The following is an 18358-nucleotide window of genomic DNA, read 5'->3' as shown; positions in this document are numbered from 1 at the left end:
TACATTTCATCTCAAAGATAAATGTTGTTACTATCAGTACTATTCTAGATATATTTTATATAAATTGTAGATTGTTGATTTAGAAGATGGTATATTACAATTAAAAGAAGATTTGATACAAGAAAGGACTGAAGCTAGGCATGAAAAGAAAAGATTAAAACGTGCAGTGGTGAGTTAACTTTAAAAAGATTTTTTATTGTTCAGTTTATTTTTAACTAAGCTAATACTGTTCACAGCTTACCATTGAAATTTGAACCTTCAAATCCATATGTGTCTAGATTCATCCCCTGAAAATGGCAATTGTAAGTAATGCCTTATTGTTACTGAAATGAATTGAAATACATTTTGATCATTTTATTATTTTTTCAGGCTGATACATCTGATCAAACAAAAGAACAAACAGAAATAAACTTAGAGAAGAAAAAGTAAGTGTTTTCATGGTATTTTGTCCAATTCAAATCCAATATTGATTTTATTGTCATATCTTATAAAGCAAACCAAGATTATCAAGCAAATATATATATATATGCATCAGGGTATAAATAAAAACAAGCGATTATTTCGTTTTGATTTTGGGTAGAATACGTAGTAGTTTGTAACATAATCCACACTTATATTTTGTTCATAACTACTAACCCTACCTAAATATAAATAAGAGTGCTCATGTTTGTTTTGAATCTTACCTTATCTTTAGATGTACTAAAATATCTATGCTGAACTATTCTATTCATTGAATGATGTTTCTTCATTTGAGGCAAAGTGTTCAAAGTAAAGTAATTCTATTATATTATTTTTTAAAGAGAATTAGATGAACTACAAGATCAGTTACAAGACAGTGTTGGTAAACTAGATATAGTTAAAAAGGTTTGACCATTTAATTTACATAAAACAATATTTATTTTGATTTCCATTTCCACTAATTATAATGTTCTTAACATGGTTTGTAATATTTTTTAAACAGCATCAGCAAAATTTAATGTTAACCTTGTAAAGTACAGACATTTTTTTTATCTTTTTTTTAAACCACATTGGGTACAAAGTTCATTTGATTTTTGTAGAAAGTACGTCGCTATGAAGCTACTATCAAGAAATTAGAAAAAGAAGAAAAACAACTTAATAGTCAACTAAAGAAACAACTTGATATGAATCAAAATTTGGTGGATAAAGGGTAGGACTTAAAGTTATTATGTGAATTTTCCACCAAGGTATTGGTGATACATGAATTGTATTGTAAATAGACACCCAAGTAATGCCAGTTTTCTATTCATGGAAATATTTACTTATTTATGCTATTATCAATACAGAGTAGCAATATCAGTTGCCACGAGTCAAGCCCATGAAGACTTTGCAGTAATCAAAGAAGAGCTTACTGCAAAAATTAAAAGAGTAAGTAAATGATTGAAGATATATTTTATTACAATGTATCTTGATATGACACAATATGTTTCTGTACAATGCACAGCTTCTGCCCTGTTAAGGACAGATTTCTTGGAGCTCTTTAATGTACAGTGTGTATTGAGCTTTCATTGAAAAAAAAGTATTCAGAGTCAATAACCAACAAGCCCTTTCCACTTATTAAGTTCAAAACTTAAAAAACAGAGTTACAGGCTCCAGGGTCTTTACATAGATCTTTGATCTACTCTTGGACATGGTTATATGTACATGTACATTGTAAAAAATCAAACTTATAAACTAATATTTATTTTAACAGTATGAAGCTGATGTTGAAAAAGAACTGGTAAAGAATGATGGTTTTACAGATAAATCTATAGGCCTACAGAGAGGTATGCACAAAAATTATTTTATAATAGTTTGATATTAGTACAAAATAGTATTCTGTATACTCATTAGCCTTCTGGAGACCAAATTAAATTTACTGCACTGTACTGAAGTTTGATAGATTAGATTAAAAGATAAAAAAATACAGGTAAAAATTCTGACCACCATCTTTTCAGGCCCTCAATCACTCTCCCAAGAGAGATAACTCTTGATATAGACTTGATATCATGGTTGCTCAATTGGTGAGTTCCATATAACAATTTGTAACAGAATTAAGAATGTGTTCCACCTGTGCTGTAAAAAGTCAGAATTCCAAATAATGAAGAAAGGAATAGAAGGGTAAATGTTGAATGATGACATATCAGGTTGCGTATCATCCGATTGAAGCCAGAATTGCAACAAGCTGAAAATGTTCAGAACTAACCAATTGAGCGCAACCCTTATGATCACAGTATTACTATATGACATTGCTTTATGTGACATCATATGTAAATTTTGTTATTTCAGAAATTGAAACAAGGCTAGAAGAGAAATTGGCTAATGGGGATAAAGTTAGAAATTTAGATCAAATGTAAGTATAACTATGCCCTATATCAGTATCTTTAGCTGTAGGAGTTCAATGATACTTAATATATCTGGAATTATTTAGGACGAAGGATGAAGAGATTATTCTATAGCTATAGGCTATTGATTACTTAATACATAAAGAATTGATCAAAATCACCATCAATTCATACTTTTAAATATTTTCTTCAGATTACAGGCAGCAAAAAATGCTTTATCTCGAAAAGCTGAAGAAGTTGGTAAATTACAAACAGAGAATACAGAGATAGAAGAACAAACAGTTGATATACTAGAATCACACAAGTAAGTCATATCTGAATATAAAACATCAGCACATATTAGAAGTCATTAAGATATACGACCTTCCTGAAGCGAATACAGCCAATTAGGTCCCTCGGCAGAAAGGCTGTAAACATTATGTTAGAAAATAAACACTTATGCCTTTGTGTCCATAGACTTTATATATTTATAGAGCTGTAGAGGCCCAGTTAAACAACCAAATGGATGATTTAAGAGAACAAGTAGAGAAAGAAAGAAAAGATAGAATGGAAATGCAGACAAAGAAAGATTCAGTTCACAAAGTTCTAGAAGAAATTAAATCAGACACACAGAAAATATTAGTTACAGTTAATACTAAGATACAAGAAGGCAAATCTAAACATGTTGAATTAACAAATGAGGTAGGTAGACAACATGCTTTTGACAAATATTGATGGAGTTACAGCTAATACAGTTTCTGTTGATACACTGAAAATACGTTAAAATGGGCAATCAAAGCCACAGTTTTTGTCAGGATTATAAATTTTGAGTCTATTCCTATTCCTTTTAAAAAAATTAGCCAATGTGACTCTGACAAATTTCAAGACATGTATCAATTTTAGATTAATTTAATACAATGAAATGATGAGAGAATGTAATTCAAAAATACATGTTGAGGAAAGTCATTGTTTTAACTTTTAGCTTGGTATTTACAGGGCGCTCATCTCCAACGTGAATTAAGAGAAGATGAAAATGTATTATCAACTTTAAAATCAGAATTAGAACAAGTGCAGAAGCAATATCAAGAATTATATGATACTTTAGATTATAAAGTAAACTCAGTAGAGGTAATTATATGATACATCAGATTATAAAGTGAACTCAGTAGAGGTAATTATATGATACATCAGATTATAAAGTGAACTCAGTAGAGGTAATTATATGATACATCAGATTATAAAGTGAACTCAGTAGAGGTGATTATATAATACATCAGATTATAAAGTGAACTCAGTAGAGGTAATTATATGATACATCAGATTATAAAGTGAACTCAGTAGAGGTGATTATATGATACATCAGATTATAAAGTGAACTCAGTAGAGGTAATTATATATTACATCAGATTATAAAGTGAACTCAGTAGAGGTGATTATATGATACATCAGATTATAAAGTGAACTCAGTAGAGGTAATTATATGATACATCAGATTATAAAGTAAACTCAGTAGAGGTGATTATATGATACATCAGATTATAAAGTAAACACAGTAGAGGTAATTATATGATACATCAGATTATACAGTGAACTCAGTAGAGGTAATTATATGATACATCAGATTATAAAGTGAACTCGGTAGAGGTAATTATATGATGCACTAGATTATAAAGTGAACTCAGTAGAGGTGATTTTATGATACATCAGATTATAAAGTAAACTGTACATCAGATTATAAAGTAAACTAAATAGAGGTAATCATATGATACATCGGATTATAAAGTGAACTCAGTAGAGGTAATTATATGATACATCAGATTATAAAGTGAACTCAGTAGAGGTAATTATATGATACATCAGATTATAAAGTAAACACAGTAGAGATACTTATTTGATTTATAATACAATAAAGTGAAGTCATTATAGGATACATTAGATTATAAAGTGAACTCTGTAGAGGTAATTATATGATACATTAGATCTTATATTAAGGTATGTTATGATTGGTGCTTTTCAGACAGACATAGATAGTATGGAAAAGGAAATGACAGATAAAACACAGTTTTTAGAAGAAAATTCACCTATTTTTGAAGAATTTGAAAAATCATATCAATCAAGAACAGAGGAATATGAAAAGATGAAAAAAGACATAGTTGGTAAGATCAAAAATAAACTATTTAAGTCTTGAAAAGATTAGTCTCATTATTTCTTATTAGTTGAAAGTATATGAAAATTATTTCTGAATAGTGCTAAATCTATGGCTTGAATATTTGATGATTTGGAGTTACTAAAAGAACATATGTATCAGATGGTTTGGGTTTTATTTCTTAAGTTTCTTATGTTGTGTTTAATATAGGCTTAGATTTTATTTCTTTCTTGTAGTTATGAAAACTCAGAAAAATAATTTAGAAGACAACATAAGAAAATCAAAAATGGATAAAGAAAAGATCATCAAACCATTGGTAAAATACATTTATTTATTTTATATTTGTGCCCATCAATTTACCGGTAAATGAAGTATATGGCTAAATTGCACATTTTGTCAAATGATTTCATCTTGACATTTTCCAATTTCTAATTGACTAGAGCTCATCTCATGGTGACACATCATGTTGCTGATACAAAAACTTTATTAAACTTGAAAATATATATACATAGGATAAGTTACGTAGTAATCTAAAAGAGAAAAGAGAAGAATATATGAAGTTGTTAAGTGAACATGGTGAAAGTACACAATCTATTGAACAAGAAATATACCTTGAGGGTTGTAAATTAAAAACAGTTTTAGAAGAAAATAGCAAGTTCAAGGAGGTAATCTTTTCTTTTTCTCTCAAATAAAGGAGCAATTTCATTATCAGTGTGAGATTTCATTCCAGAAACACAGATTATTCAATTAGCTGAAATTTGAGCTATTTTAGATATGTGAGTTAAGTGAAATTCACCTGAAATGTAGAATTTCTAAATATTATATTTTAGGAGTGTAGGAAATTAGAAGATGAGATTAAAGATATACATAGACAAATGGCTGACAATGATAAAGTTACTGTACAAGTTACAAATAATTTACTTGATACCAGAGGTCAGTGTTTAGTCAACATTTGATAACTTTAACTTGTCATAAATTTTCTGAATTTATTTTATTTTTTAATTTGGACCCTCACTAGCGGGCTGGTTTCATTGTGGTACATGTTTAAATATAACATAACCTGATGTTGGTTTCTGAGTGTTTAGATGAATCATTAATCTGTGCTATAGATGAGGATGTTGAAGATCCAATAATTCTTTCAAATTAATCAAAAATGAGTAGACTTATGCAGCTGTGAAAACAAAATTCACCTTAGTGCACACTGCAGCGTAATCTATCTTCTTAGCTGTTTTGGGAGCATAAATTTGGAAATTAAACATATTTCCATGTATGATTTCATGATTGTATTTAGATGGAATAAATGTATTTAGTTTAAATATTCTGTTATTGTTATCATCTGATGTTGTTATAATAATTGTAATATTTATTATTTTTAGATGAACTTGTTAAACATTGGGCTGAAGATAAAGATATGCAAGAGGTAAAGAACGTTTGACTGATTTGAAGGCAATATATTTTTCAGAAAATTGAGAAATGAATGCACAATCCTGTTTGTGTCCCTAAATAAATTAACCATTACTCAGGTTAATCTTGTCAATGGCAACAACTGAGAGCAACTGGATTTGCAGTAATTTACAGCATCTATGTGAATCTGTCCTGACGACTGAATAATTGTAGTTTGCCATCAGTTTCTCATCTTAAATTTTAATAAAAGGATCTTGTCATCAACCTGAGTTGTCATTATCAATATTGAGATAGTTACAGTTGCACGTAGTCTGTTGATATTTTGATATAAGCATTTTTCTTATGTTTATTATAATAGGTATGCTATAGAGATCCTTCGAATGAATCCCTTTAAATTGGTTCTGATGGGAAAACAATATGTTTTTAAAATATTTTACATTTATGACACAAGTTCTATAGACAATGATAATTCTGTTTTATTTTCCTGAATTTAGTTTTTTGCTACTCGTGATCAAGAAACTGTGGATGCTTTTGGTAAATTATTATTACAAACTGAGAAAAGAGAAGTTAAAATTGGAGAAGTTTCTGTCAAGTTAGACGATGAGTTAACAGTTCTTACTAAATTTCTAGATAATGTTGCTAGAAGAAGACCTAAAGGTATGTTGGAACATTTTGTTTATGGAACTTCTGTTTTAAGCTTTAATCTGTGGCATTCTGTGCCATTAATATCTGAAAAATAGAAATAGTTTTCAATTCACTTTGGACCATGAAAAAAATTAATCAAGTTTTCAAAAGATTCATTGAAAATTTCCGTTTTCAAAATAGTTATTGCCTTAGTTAAGGATGGAATTCACATAATTTCTAACATAACTAAAACCTTTATTTAAACTATGACAGTGTGCATGAGTATTATTTCAAATATCATCGGTTCCATTTCTTTTTTCTTCCTTTTCTGGAACTTTATAGTTACTAAGAAGGTTATGAGGTAACATGGTTTAAGTATTGTCTCTTTTGTCAATATATGATTTGTGTATCCAGCATAGTTGAAATTGCTTAAATAGACTATGATTTTATTTTTATCAAGGAAATTTAAATATATATTGCATGAGGTTAATAGGATATAGCGGACTATATAATTACTTTACTAGCTGATTTACATTATTTTCAGAATTGAACAACAGAGACATTTCAAATCCAATGACACCACAATATTGTTCATTACTGCAAATGACAGTGACTTAATTTTAACACCTAATTTGAGCTTGATCAGCTGGTAAAGCAATTATTTGGACAATATTTCCCTTTAATTACTTCAAAATGCAGATATCTCTTTGATGTTGTATTTAGGGGCAGTGAAGATTGTGATTGAAGTTACCCTGTTATATTATTAATTTAGTTGCCAATCCACTAAGCATGGTTACTATTTATGTTGCCTTGCCCTTATCATTATTTAATATCTTTATGTTCATTCCAATTTTCCAATTCATCATCATTTTGAATATTTATCTTATTAGTTATATTATGATTATTATATATGCATGTAAAGTATGTGCATGAAAGTATTGTGTGATATCTTTAATGACAATAAATCCAAGAGAAAGCTACAAAACTACAAAGCAGCTTTTTGCCTCATCATTTCAAGAACATTACACCCTTATAGAGTTGTTGACTCCTCTGTTAACCCTAAATTCTAAGTTAAAGTTTAATCTTAAAATTTTTTCTGATTTCACACTTAATATGATGTAACTCTTTCACTTGACTTCAAATATTGTTGCGATTTCACAAAAAGGTCACAATAGTAAAACTGTTATGAATTGCATTTACAACAGCAAATATCTTTTATTTCAGAATCTCGGGAAAGAAAAAGTCCATCACGAGGAGGAAGCAGGATGTCTCAAAAGTCCAGTGCAAGAGTCCAGACAAATCAACCAACCGAAACTCCAAGATCAATGAGAGGAAGTCCAAGGTCCAGTTCAAAGAGTCCCAGACCAATTAGTAGCATTCTAAGACTTCAATCAGAAGATCAGTCAGGATTAACCAGGTCATCAACAACATTATCCAGTCACTCCAGAAAATCAGCTAATTTTACAGATCTTCCTTTACCTCCTATAGCCAAGAAGGAAATGAATCAAGTGATAGAAAGAAACTGTTAACTGTGTTTAAATTAGAGCATAACACTCTGTGATATTTTTTAGTGTATTTATGACCTAGCTTGTTTAAATATATGTTTTCAGAAAAGAACTTTGCTTACCATGGCCATTCCCTTTACAATATCTATGTTCACAAAAGAGAACAATTAAGGGACCAATTTCACAAAAATGAATAGCATAAATTTTTTTTGAATAGAATTTGTGTCAGAGGACCAGTTTTTGATACATATGAACATCCACAGCACTAATTGAATAATCCGTATCAAAGGCAATTTCAGTTCATGATCAAAAAAGCAATTAAAGTGGAGTTGCACTATGACCATTAGAATTTTCATTCAAGGAAAGATGTACTCAGTATCATTTTTTTAATCAATTGAATTCAAATAAAGGTATGGGAAAATAAACATGAAGCAGGTGATCATTTTATTGGTTTTGTACATTATTTTGTTAAAGAATGGTATTTATACAATAGCAATATCTCAGCTACATCAATAGCAGTAATATAATAGAAATCATTCTTACATTGTTTGTGCATAAAACTAAATATACAATGCTGTATCATGTGGAATGTTAATAGCCAAGCATTCTTACAGTTGAACTTTTTTTAAGTTATCTTCAGATTGTTTAATACAGTATCACTGAGCAATGAAGAGGCATTTTACATGTACTTTTTAACCTTCCTAAAGTAATAATACAAGTATATAATGTCAACTTGCACATATGAGACAATTGGTTTTAAAGAAAACATATTGTTGTAGGCTAACAGAAAAGAAAAGCACTTAATATAACAAAATAAAAAAATCAACTGAAGCTTTAACAAAATAAATATTTACTAACATAAATAATAACAGTATTAATGTATTGTTCTTAAAATATTAACAATACATCTTATATAGCTAACAATATTTATGCAAGAAATCTCTGGATTTACAAACTTATTTTTGATCAACTACACATCTATTAAAGACATTATCATGTTTTTGTTCTTGTTTATTAAGACAATTTGAGGAGTCTTGCTGAACCGCTCTGACTTTATTGCTGAAAAATACATGAAAAGGACTATATTGAAAACTTAGCTTCACAATTATCACATTAATTACAATAATAATGTAGTCTTGGGCAACTAGACTGTCTTTAAATACATTAATATACAGATTTACAAATATAATGGGACATGCATGGCTTTTGACATCATAATACTTAACACTTCATGAGCCATTTTCTATAATAACCAATTTGATTTTACAATTTTAAACAGTGCTTGGGATTTAATTTGATATTAAAAACTAGTGTTTTAGAAATTAGCCTAAATGGTTTTAAAATTCAGATATCAGGCAGTATAATTTACTCATATCAAAGAGGACCAAAAGAATATTTATCTATATTGGAGGGTTATGTATATGAACATGTGATGGGAGAACTGACAGTGACAAGTTTATATGATGATTATATCTAAATATTTATATTATATAACAATAGGAATATAGAAATATAAATTGTTTGTATCAAACTAACAACAACAACAACTGTTTGAAATATTACAAGGGTCTCAAGAACTACTTTTGACACAATAAATGTTGATAATACCAGACCATACAAACAAAAACAGCTTTTCAACAAAATGTGTTCAGATGATATGAAAGGCACGACCCTACCAATATTTCTCTAGGATTCTTTCTTTAATGCACCTATGCAATTCTTCAGTAATTGAATCTGAGCCTAGAATAGTAAAAAATAATTAAGATCAGTTTATAACACATGCATGTAACATTATTTTGTTTGAAAGTTGTACGGGTTAAATGTACAATTAATCTCCCTTGTGCAAATTATAACCAAAAGCATGCCTTTTCAAAAAAGACATTTACTGCACCTGATTTTTACTGAATATAAAAGCAGAATATTTCATTTATAAATAGAACTAGTAGTTCACAACGTAGATAAGAACTAGTAGTTACATGCACAAGTGTTTCAAGGGCTCTGATTGGCTGTAATCGCTGAAAATCCAATCACTCCATTTACAAACCTCTGTGATAGAAGAGTGCCTTCTTTCAATGCATTTGACAGATATCGTAATAGCTTGTCAAGATGCACATGAATTCATAGGTTTATTCCAACAAATTTAATAGACAAGAGGATATTATAATGGTACTTCATGTGCTGTGTCTCTTTTTTATCTTCATTAATAAGCTCACTTAATTTATCTCAAAATATCAATGTTGCTAAAAAAAATCTTACATTGGCATGTTTTAGTTCTAACTCTGTAATTTCTACAAGATTCTTTTTAAAATAAGCAATTCGCCTAGTTTTAAATTCTGTTAATTCTGAAAGGAAAAATAAACAGTTTAGAATTGAGTAGGATATAAGTGATCATGATAATTCTAACATCAGAGGCTGTTTGTTTAGGAATACAAGCATTTGTAAACAAAGTCAATACTATGAAAATGGTAATAAATGTATCATTGGTAAATGAATAATAATTCTTTAAGGACTCAAAAGGTATGTAGTATATTCAGGTTGTAAAATATTACTATCGCTTGACAAATAATTGTGAAATGCTGGAAGTGAAGAGTATCGCAAAATCTATCCTTTAATTACCAAGACAGATTTAGCTGTTATAGTTTCAAGGATGGATGTGCTTATTTGAGTTACTGTGTTATGCAATGAATAATTCCACACAAGCTGACATAGTAACTGCAGGATTACAAAAGATGCCAACCTTTTTTAGCCGTTTCTGAAATCTTCTCAAATTTCTCGCAGCAGGTTTGTTGTACTCTCTCAGCCTATGAAAGGAATGGTACTAATCAATAGCTATATATTGATCAAATCTGATTATGTAATTACTATAATCTGACTTCATAAAGTATGAACTATCATACAACACGTAATAATTTAAAATTGAAATAATCATAAAAACAAGACGAGGCTTAGATTCTAAAATTTGTATTTCTCTCTACTTTGGAAAACAGCCACATCAACATTTTCAATACTTTTTTGTTTGTTTTAATAATTGAATAATACACACAAATGTATCCAAAATGTGAATATCCACCTACCTGTTGAACCTCTTTGTTTTTTGTGCGGGCTTTTTCTAAAGCTTTATTTGCATTTTCATAATCAGCTAAAGATCGAGCTCTTCTATATAATAAATCTTTACCAGCAGCAGAATCTCTCATATAATACCTTAATGTATCACTTAATTTTAAATCTTCATCTGTAGCTACACGACCTTCTAATTTCTATGGTGTAAAAAAATAATACATAATAATATTTACAGATTCAGAAACAATGACTAAAACACACTTTCTAACCTGGAGGTCTTATAATACCAAGATAATACTTATTTTCATATTTTCAAGCCATTTTCCAATTTTTAGTAATGCAATTTGACAGGATAGACATCAATACAAAGCCCTGTGTGTATGTTAGTAATTTTCAATGATAATGTTTCCTGACTGAAGGTCTAGCAAGTTTTTCATTTCTTTCAGTAACAATAAGAATATAATGTATTAATAAAATTCCAGACCTCAATTAGAAGGATAAGGCTGGAAGTATTCCATTCAATTTAATAATCAAAGTAAATAATCATCTTACCCTAGCCTTTTCTAATGCCTCTGCTACCTTAGTAAATATTCTGTAAATATAATAGGACAAGATTTAACTATAGAAAATTTATGATTACAAAAGAATCCCTTTATAATCCAATAAATCCACATAATAAGTAATAAGTTATTAAAATTAGTATATGACTTTCAAATTTAAGAAATATTAATAAAAGGTAATAGATATTTTCTGTTTAATCAACTTACTTGTCTAATTCTGTATTTTCTAATGTTGCTAGTTGTACTAAAGCTGAGGATATTTGTATATAGGTATCTGCTACATCTACAAATACAATTTACAATAAAAGTCTTCTGTTAACAAGAACTAAAAATAAGTTGTAACCTGTGTATACCATTTCCTTGCCAGTTCTCCTAACATCTGTCAGGAAGAAAATACTTTATAAAGATAAATGCCATTTCTTATCATTACTGAGACAGTTTCTACTCTTTTAATCATATTATTTTCGAACATCTGTTTAGCGTGAACATCAATGCTTAAGTTATATTTTCTTTCAGTCCTTTTTTATTCAACTATCAGGTCATAGATTAGCTGGTACATAAAACTCCGTTCATTTCATTTTCATTCCATGAATTAGTTGGCAAACTCTACCAGGCCTACCAGTTTCAATATTAAGAGGGGCTTCTAGGGCATTTTAGTGTAAAAATTATTACTTTTATGAACTCTGGTCATTCTATCAGCTTTCCCTGTACTATCTTTAATTTTATTATGATATTCAACTAAAAACTGTTTTTCATTTTCAAAAAACTCATCAACATCCTGAAAAATTAAATAATATTTTTCACAAAACATCTCAAAACAATTAGAATTTTGTTTGTTTCACTGACATTTTGATAACAATCTGAAAGAAAAAACAATTTTTTGGTAACAAAATTTAATTCGATTTAGTTTAACTACTTTTTTCTTTGTTCATTAATACCTACTAAATAGTCATGAATTCATCATCAAGGAAACCAATGTAAAACAAACCTTATGTTGTGATAAAAGTGCCTCATCAGCTGTTTTACCAATATTTCTGAAAAATCCACCAATTTTTTCCTTCTTGTTTTTACCACGTACACTTAACTAAAAAACAAAAATGTATTTACTACCCACAATTTTATCTGTAAACATTAGGTTAGCTTTAATAAAAACACCCAATAATATGTTGCAGTTATCTTGACCGATCATTATCAGCAACAGGTGCACAAAAGTAGGAAGTTAAAACACCCATTGCATTTCATATCATCAACACAATGGAAATGTTGAACTATTAGCTACTTACATCTGAATCAAACTCTAAGAAAACTTCAAAATTAACATCAGTTTTTAAAACAGGATGTGCTGCAAGTCTTTGTAAAAACACCTCATGCATAGCTACAGTTTTCTTGAATGTGGCTAAATATTCTCTGAAAATAGAGTATCATTAAAATACAGTTTACTTGAACACACTAGTTACAAGCTCATATTTCCTAGAAACTGAACAAAATTCAAAAATCTTTTGACGGTTGTTAAATTTACTTGTATTTTAGTCTGATCTAGTATTCTATATAATAATATATATGAGCTTATATATAACTTACGCTTCTAACTCTTGTTTCATTTTAACAAATTCTTCCCGTGTCATTGTCCCCTCTCCTTCACCAAGTCTTTGTAGCTTCTCTCTTGAAGCATCAAAATCTGGCTTTGGGGGAGCAGGAGGGATCTATAAAACAATATACAAGACTTCAAGGTGAAACTGTACATTTTAAGCAATAATAATCTTAGCTTTGTCATGAATAGAGTCTTCAGACAAACTACTTTAGTGTCCAAGATTAATATTTGACCAGAAGACTATTTTGCAGAGTTCTATCAAATTGCAAGCCTTATCATATTAAAATGAAATGTGGTAGTATACATACAATGATACCGGCATATTCTTCATTTTCAACATATCTATCATGTAACCATATAAATTCTTCATGTTGTCTCACTACTGAGAATTCAGCTTGTTTAAATCTTTGCAATAAAGTGGTCTGTAAAAAATAACAACAATTAATTGAATATTGAAAAAGCTCAATTTAATCATGTTCAACTTCTTAAAGCCTACAAGATATACTGAAGTCTGGCTTCTACATTACTTGAAAGTGTGTTGCTTAAAATATTACATTACATATAGGTGAGACTAAACAACTTATAGTTTATTGGCCATTTGCTAAACAATTTGATTAATCCAAAACAAAGTCACCTTCATTAAGAGACCGCTTTTGATTATTCCTTTGAATGGTCTTTTAAGATAGTGTCTAGTGTACTTACCTTAGTATGCACTGTAAATTTAACCTTATCTCGTTCACTCAAAGCATCTGATATATCTACAACTAATGATGTATCTGTCAGGTCAACTGTATCTGATCGACTCTTTAATTTAATATATTTAAAATAAAGCTTTATTTAGCAATATGATATGACTCATTAGAAGTTAGATAGCCTGTGAGTGTGACTCAAACTCATATTCTCACATACCTACTTGAGTAAAGGCTAGCAACATTGACTTTATATAATATCACTTAAGATGTTTATGGTAGAGAGATTAAACTATCTTTTTAATAATGCAAATTCATAGGCTGTAGAAAAAGCAGTGTAGTCAATTGTAGAACCTGTTGGTCTATATCTATATCAATATATCTTTAACAAAACATTACCTTAACATTGTCCTCGGCTAAGAGGTCAGGACTGTCATCGATTCCGTCCTAAAAAACAAAATTTAAACTGTCATTACTTGCGTAATGAAATACAAAACCATTATTTACCGGTCGTAAATCTATAAAAAAACCAGAAAAATATCAAATAAGAAAAGAAACCACCCACCATCATGGCTGCAGATGATCACGTGATGCAATTAGATTCGTATCAAATAGTTTCGTATTACATATTTGACAGCAAGGTATTATGAGTATAATATTAAATATCAAATTCGAAACATCCTCCCAAAATGAGACATCCTACATAAATTTCCAAATATATTTATTAAATGGTTTTTGAATAGAGAAAACATTATTTTCGTATCTTCATTGATCATCGAGATAATCCGAAATATTCGTCTTAGTATGATTAAACTTTCCAGTACTGATCTTCACAATGTCAAACTACGAACTTGCGTCCTATACCTTGACTGCAATAGCCACTATTCTTGTATCACAGAATGTGGCAATTTGATTGATCGTAGGCCTACGCCAGCGCATTACAGCCAATCAGAGCCCTTGACAGACAGACTATAACTAGAGTAGCCTATGGCTTACAGTCTTGCTGTCTGGGCCCTGGTTGGTTGTATATTCTAAGGTATGATCCAATCAAATTGCTACTTAATTAAAACTATAGGCCACTGGCCTTCATCAAATTCTAGAGGAATAGGCCTTCGTCTTTTAAAGGGACAGTTCGACGAATATTGTACCTTAGTCCCAGAACGGTAATTTTTTTGTAAAACTACTCAGTAATAGTAATCATAGTTCACCATCGAAATCTGAGACTCCAAATCCGCGTATGTTAAAATGACGCCTCGTCAATTCTCAAGACCCTACAATGTATATGTTTGAGGTATTTTTGAAGAAATTATACAATTTTTGTGAATTCCTTCTGAAAACTGTATAGATATGATATTCAAGATTCAAATCAACCTCCGAAAATGGAGAATCTGTTCCTTTAAATTAACATAACTTTAGCGAAGAGACCAAAGTCGAATGAAATGCCCCAATTTGACGTCCTTCTTTTGACTATATAGGCCTATGCTTTTTTAAATGGTTGGAGTTTACTCATTAAAACAGGAATTCTGACTTTAAAAATATTTCCTCTTGTGTTCATTAATACTTTATAGGTTATTGATTGTTAAATGGGCTGAGTTCGCCATTTTCGGCGGTTGATTTGGGTATTGAATATATGTTAATAATCTTCAGAAGTACCAGAAATGTTAAAAAATTGAATAATTCTTTCAAAAATATCTCAAACTAGGATTTCACTCTTTCTCTTTTTTATATGCCTTTTCTATATGGCCAGAGTCTCAAGAAATGACGAGTCATCATTCTATATTCAAGCATTTGTCGGACGGTGCTCAACTCAAACATCTTGTGAATATATAGCTGCACACAACGTTCGAAATAACAACCGTGACCTCTATTGTGTTTACAATCCATTTATAACGTAAATTCAGTTATATCAAGGGATGTAACTCTGTCGAATTGCACTCTAATTTGAACTTGTCCGAAGTGTAGACATTATCTTTCAATGTGGACATGTAAGAGGCTACTAGAGGAGCCTTGCTCAAGTCAATACCAACCTATCAGTTAAGTATGTAAGCAAAACCGAAAGGTTTTTTATTATATTGTGGGCAAACCAGAAACTTAACAATATCAGCGATACAGATGGAAATAGAATTTCATATTAAACCTATAAAGTAAATAATATACTACTATGTGACTATACATGTAACCTCCAATCATTATTTTCCTTATTGCATCTTCTTTCTTCTTGAGCCTATTCTACTCAGTTATAGTTTTTACATTTACACATAAATCACAAAACAAAAAAAAAACAAATTGAGATATAAAAAGACTTTTTATTTTGCATTCTTACACCACACATATGAAAATGTCTACTAAACATATATTCAAACAAATCTGTTTGCTAAAGGCATAACCTTAGTAATGTCACCTTCCTTTTTACGTAGAAGTGATGGCAAAGGAACAGTTATTTTATTACCTATAGGAGCTCCATTATCTTCAATGAGAACTATATTATTTGTGTCGAATCGCGGTATTTTAGCTTTTTGCTTTTGTTTTACACCAACAATGAAGGCTTTCTTTTTTTGTCCTTTGACTGCCACTAATACCTTGTCACCTAAGGTAGCCACACCATTTTTAGTATAAACATGTATTACACGGGCTGGTTGTCCTGATACTCTGGCTGCTTTACCTAAACTACTATTGTCAACAACTCTCATTCTAGCCATCTTTCTTATTTCTTGTAAACATGTTGATGTGCTGAAATTAAAAAACTTAAATTGACTTAACTTGATCATTCATTTCACTTATGTTGTGCTTATCTCTGAATTTTCACTGTGAAACTTCAAACAGGAATTGATTAGAATCCAAAGAAGTGTATTAACATATGACAACTAACAGTACCATGATCTTGAAATATTGAATAATACTTATTATTCCAATGGTCAGATAATCATAATATAAAAGACAATGAAGTAATCATACACATCGTATAATTCTGTTTAAGTTCAAGAACCAGTACAACTGGAAACAATTTATTTTCATTCTCAAAATTACTACCTGTGCAGGAAAAATAATTGAAAAGACATTAGACTGATGTTTGACTATAAAGCTTGTATTTAACTTTTCAGCAATATAATAAGGTGTAGAGAGGTACATAAATAAGTGATACTTTATAATTGTTGTCATAGGTTCTTGATACAAATACTATTTTTAATTGTACCGATACAACTTACCTGAACAATCTACTACTAATTGAATTAACAACTGGTTGTATTGATCTAACTACATTCATATTCATATTGACAGGTTAAATCTACTTCAATAATCCTGAAAATAGACATAATATATCTATATTCATTCTGCATTAGAATAATTCCTGTAGGATAGATACATCGCTCTACAGTTTATGTTGTAGGCTCTATTGTCGTATTGACAGTATCACTATTAGTACGGTATTGAACACTATTCTAACAACAGTGAAAATATCCAAAGATTGGATAGTCTAAAGTAACAGACTCCCACTCCCAGTGAGTCTCTCAGTTCACCAGTCAGTGTTGTAGTGTACGGCAGTATTTTCGATTTACTGTCAAGCGGCAGTATTTTCGATTTACTGTCAAGCGGCAATATACGATTGTGTAAACACTGTGGTCGGACTGAAACAGAAATTGCAAATAATCCTTTTCAATTTTCATTAGGAATAATAAATAAAACAAATACACACCTGGCATGAAATATATTAAAGGTCAAATCAAAAAACTTTATTAATCAACTCATGTTATGGACGCCATTTTGATTTCATTACTTCCCTTGTAAAAAAAAAACAGAGTAATTTCCCTTCGATTGACTATAGTCTTCGGATAATCCGAAACATTCTGTGAGATGTCAATGAAATTAGTATGTATCCGCGAGGTAAAGAATTTAGGTAATATAGTAAGCTAAGATAGTTAAACAAGGATTCAGAAAAGCTATGCTGGGATGAGAAAGCAAACATTTAGAATACTATATCCCTTTCGTATAAAACCTTTGGCCTACTGCATACTTCCTGAGGTACAGGCGGAAAGAGTTGGTCCATTATAAGATAATATAGAACTTGAAATTATTAACATTTCTAACATAATAATTAAATTCCTTTACGGTGACTGTAATAAGTGTAGGGCATAACCGTATCTTTCGTTTTATCCGTAACCCTTGAACTTTTGGCTGCACACGCAGTTTTGAATAGCCGACGAGACATCAGTTAAGTCGAAAAAAAAACTTGGATGGAACCGCAGACGAGTAATAATTGGTGTTAGGGGATTATGATTGTATGACTGAGCTACAAAAATATTTATCTTTCCGAGTATATCGGGGTTTCGTGGATCCGATTTAAAGAAATAGGTTTAAAACCCCGCACTTTTGGTGGTGCGGAAAATATCCACAAAGCAGTGCCTTGTTTGTCTCACCAGCTGACAACTTATGGCTATATCAGAGGCTGGAATAGAGGTA

General features: G+C 30.1%; 2 protein-coding genes across 2 annotated transcripts; both read right to left on the bottom strand.

Moving 5' to 3' along the window:
* Positions 1-9614: 9614 nt before the first annotated feature.
* Positions 9615-14480, bottom strand: LOTGIDRAFT_225261 (hypothetical protein). The gene is made up of 14 exons (XM_009049444.1): positions 14466-14480; positions 14300-14347; positions 13914-14015; positions 13520-13633; positions 13202-13323; positions 12904-13027; positions 12609-12704; positions 12293-12398; positions 11828-11903; positions 11613-11652; positions 11075-11257; positions 10738-10801; positions 10257-10342; positions 9615-9740 (listed from the first exon to the last, which is right to left on the bottom strand). The coding sequence occupies exons 1-14, from the start codon at positions 14469-14471 to the stop codon at positions 9687-9689; spliced, it is 1221 nt and encodes a 406-aa protein (XP_009047692.1). The 5' UTR covers positions 14472-14480; the 3' UTR covers positions 9615-9686.
* A 1707-nt stretch (positions 14481-16187) lies between these two features.
* On the bottom strand, positions 16188-17672 carry LOTGIDRAFT_205140 (hypothetical protein). The gene is made up of 3 exons (XM_009049443.1): positions 17595-17672; positions 17107-17200; positions 16188-16630 (listed from the first exon to the last, which is right to left on the bottom strand). The coding sequence occupies exons 2-3, from the start codon at positions 17169-17171 to the stop codon at positions 16258-16260; spliced, it is 438 nt and encodes a 145-aa protein (XP_009047691.1). The 5' UTR covers positions 17172-17200; positions 17595-17672; the 3' UTR covers positions 16188-16257.
* Positions 17673-18358: the final 686 nt, after the last annotated feature.

This window comes from Lottia gigantea (assembly GCF_000327385.1).
Source record: "Lottia gigantea unplaced genomic scaffold LOTGIsca_136, whole genome shotgun sequence".
Taxonomy (NCBI): domain Eukaryota; kingdom Metazoa; phylum Mollusca; class Gastropoda; family Lottiidae; genus Lottia; species Lottia gigantea.
The sequence above is the reverse complement of the archived record's forward strand: the minus strand, read 5'-3'. Positions and strand labels throughout refer to the sequence as shown.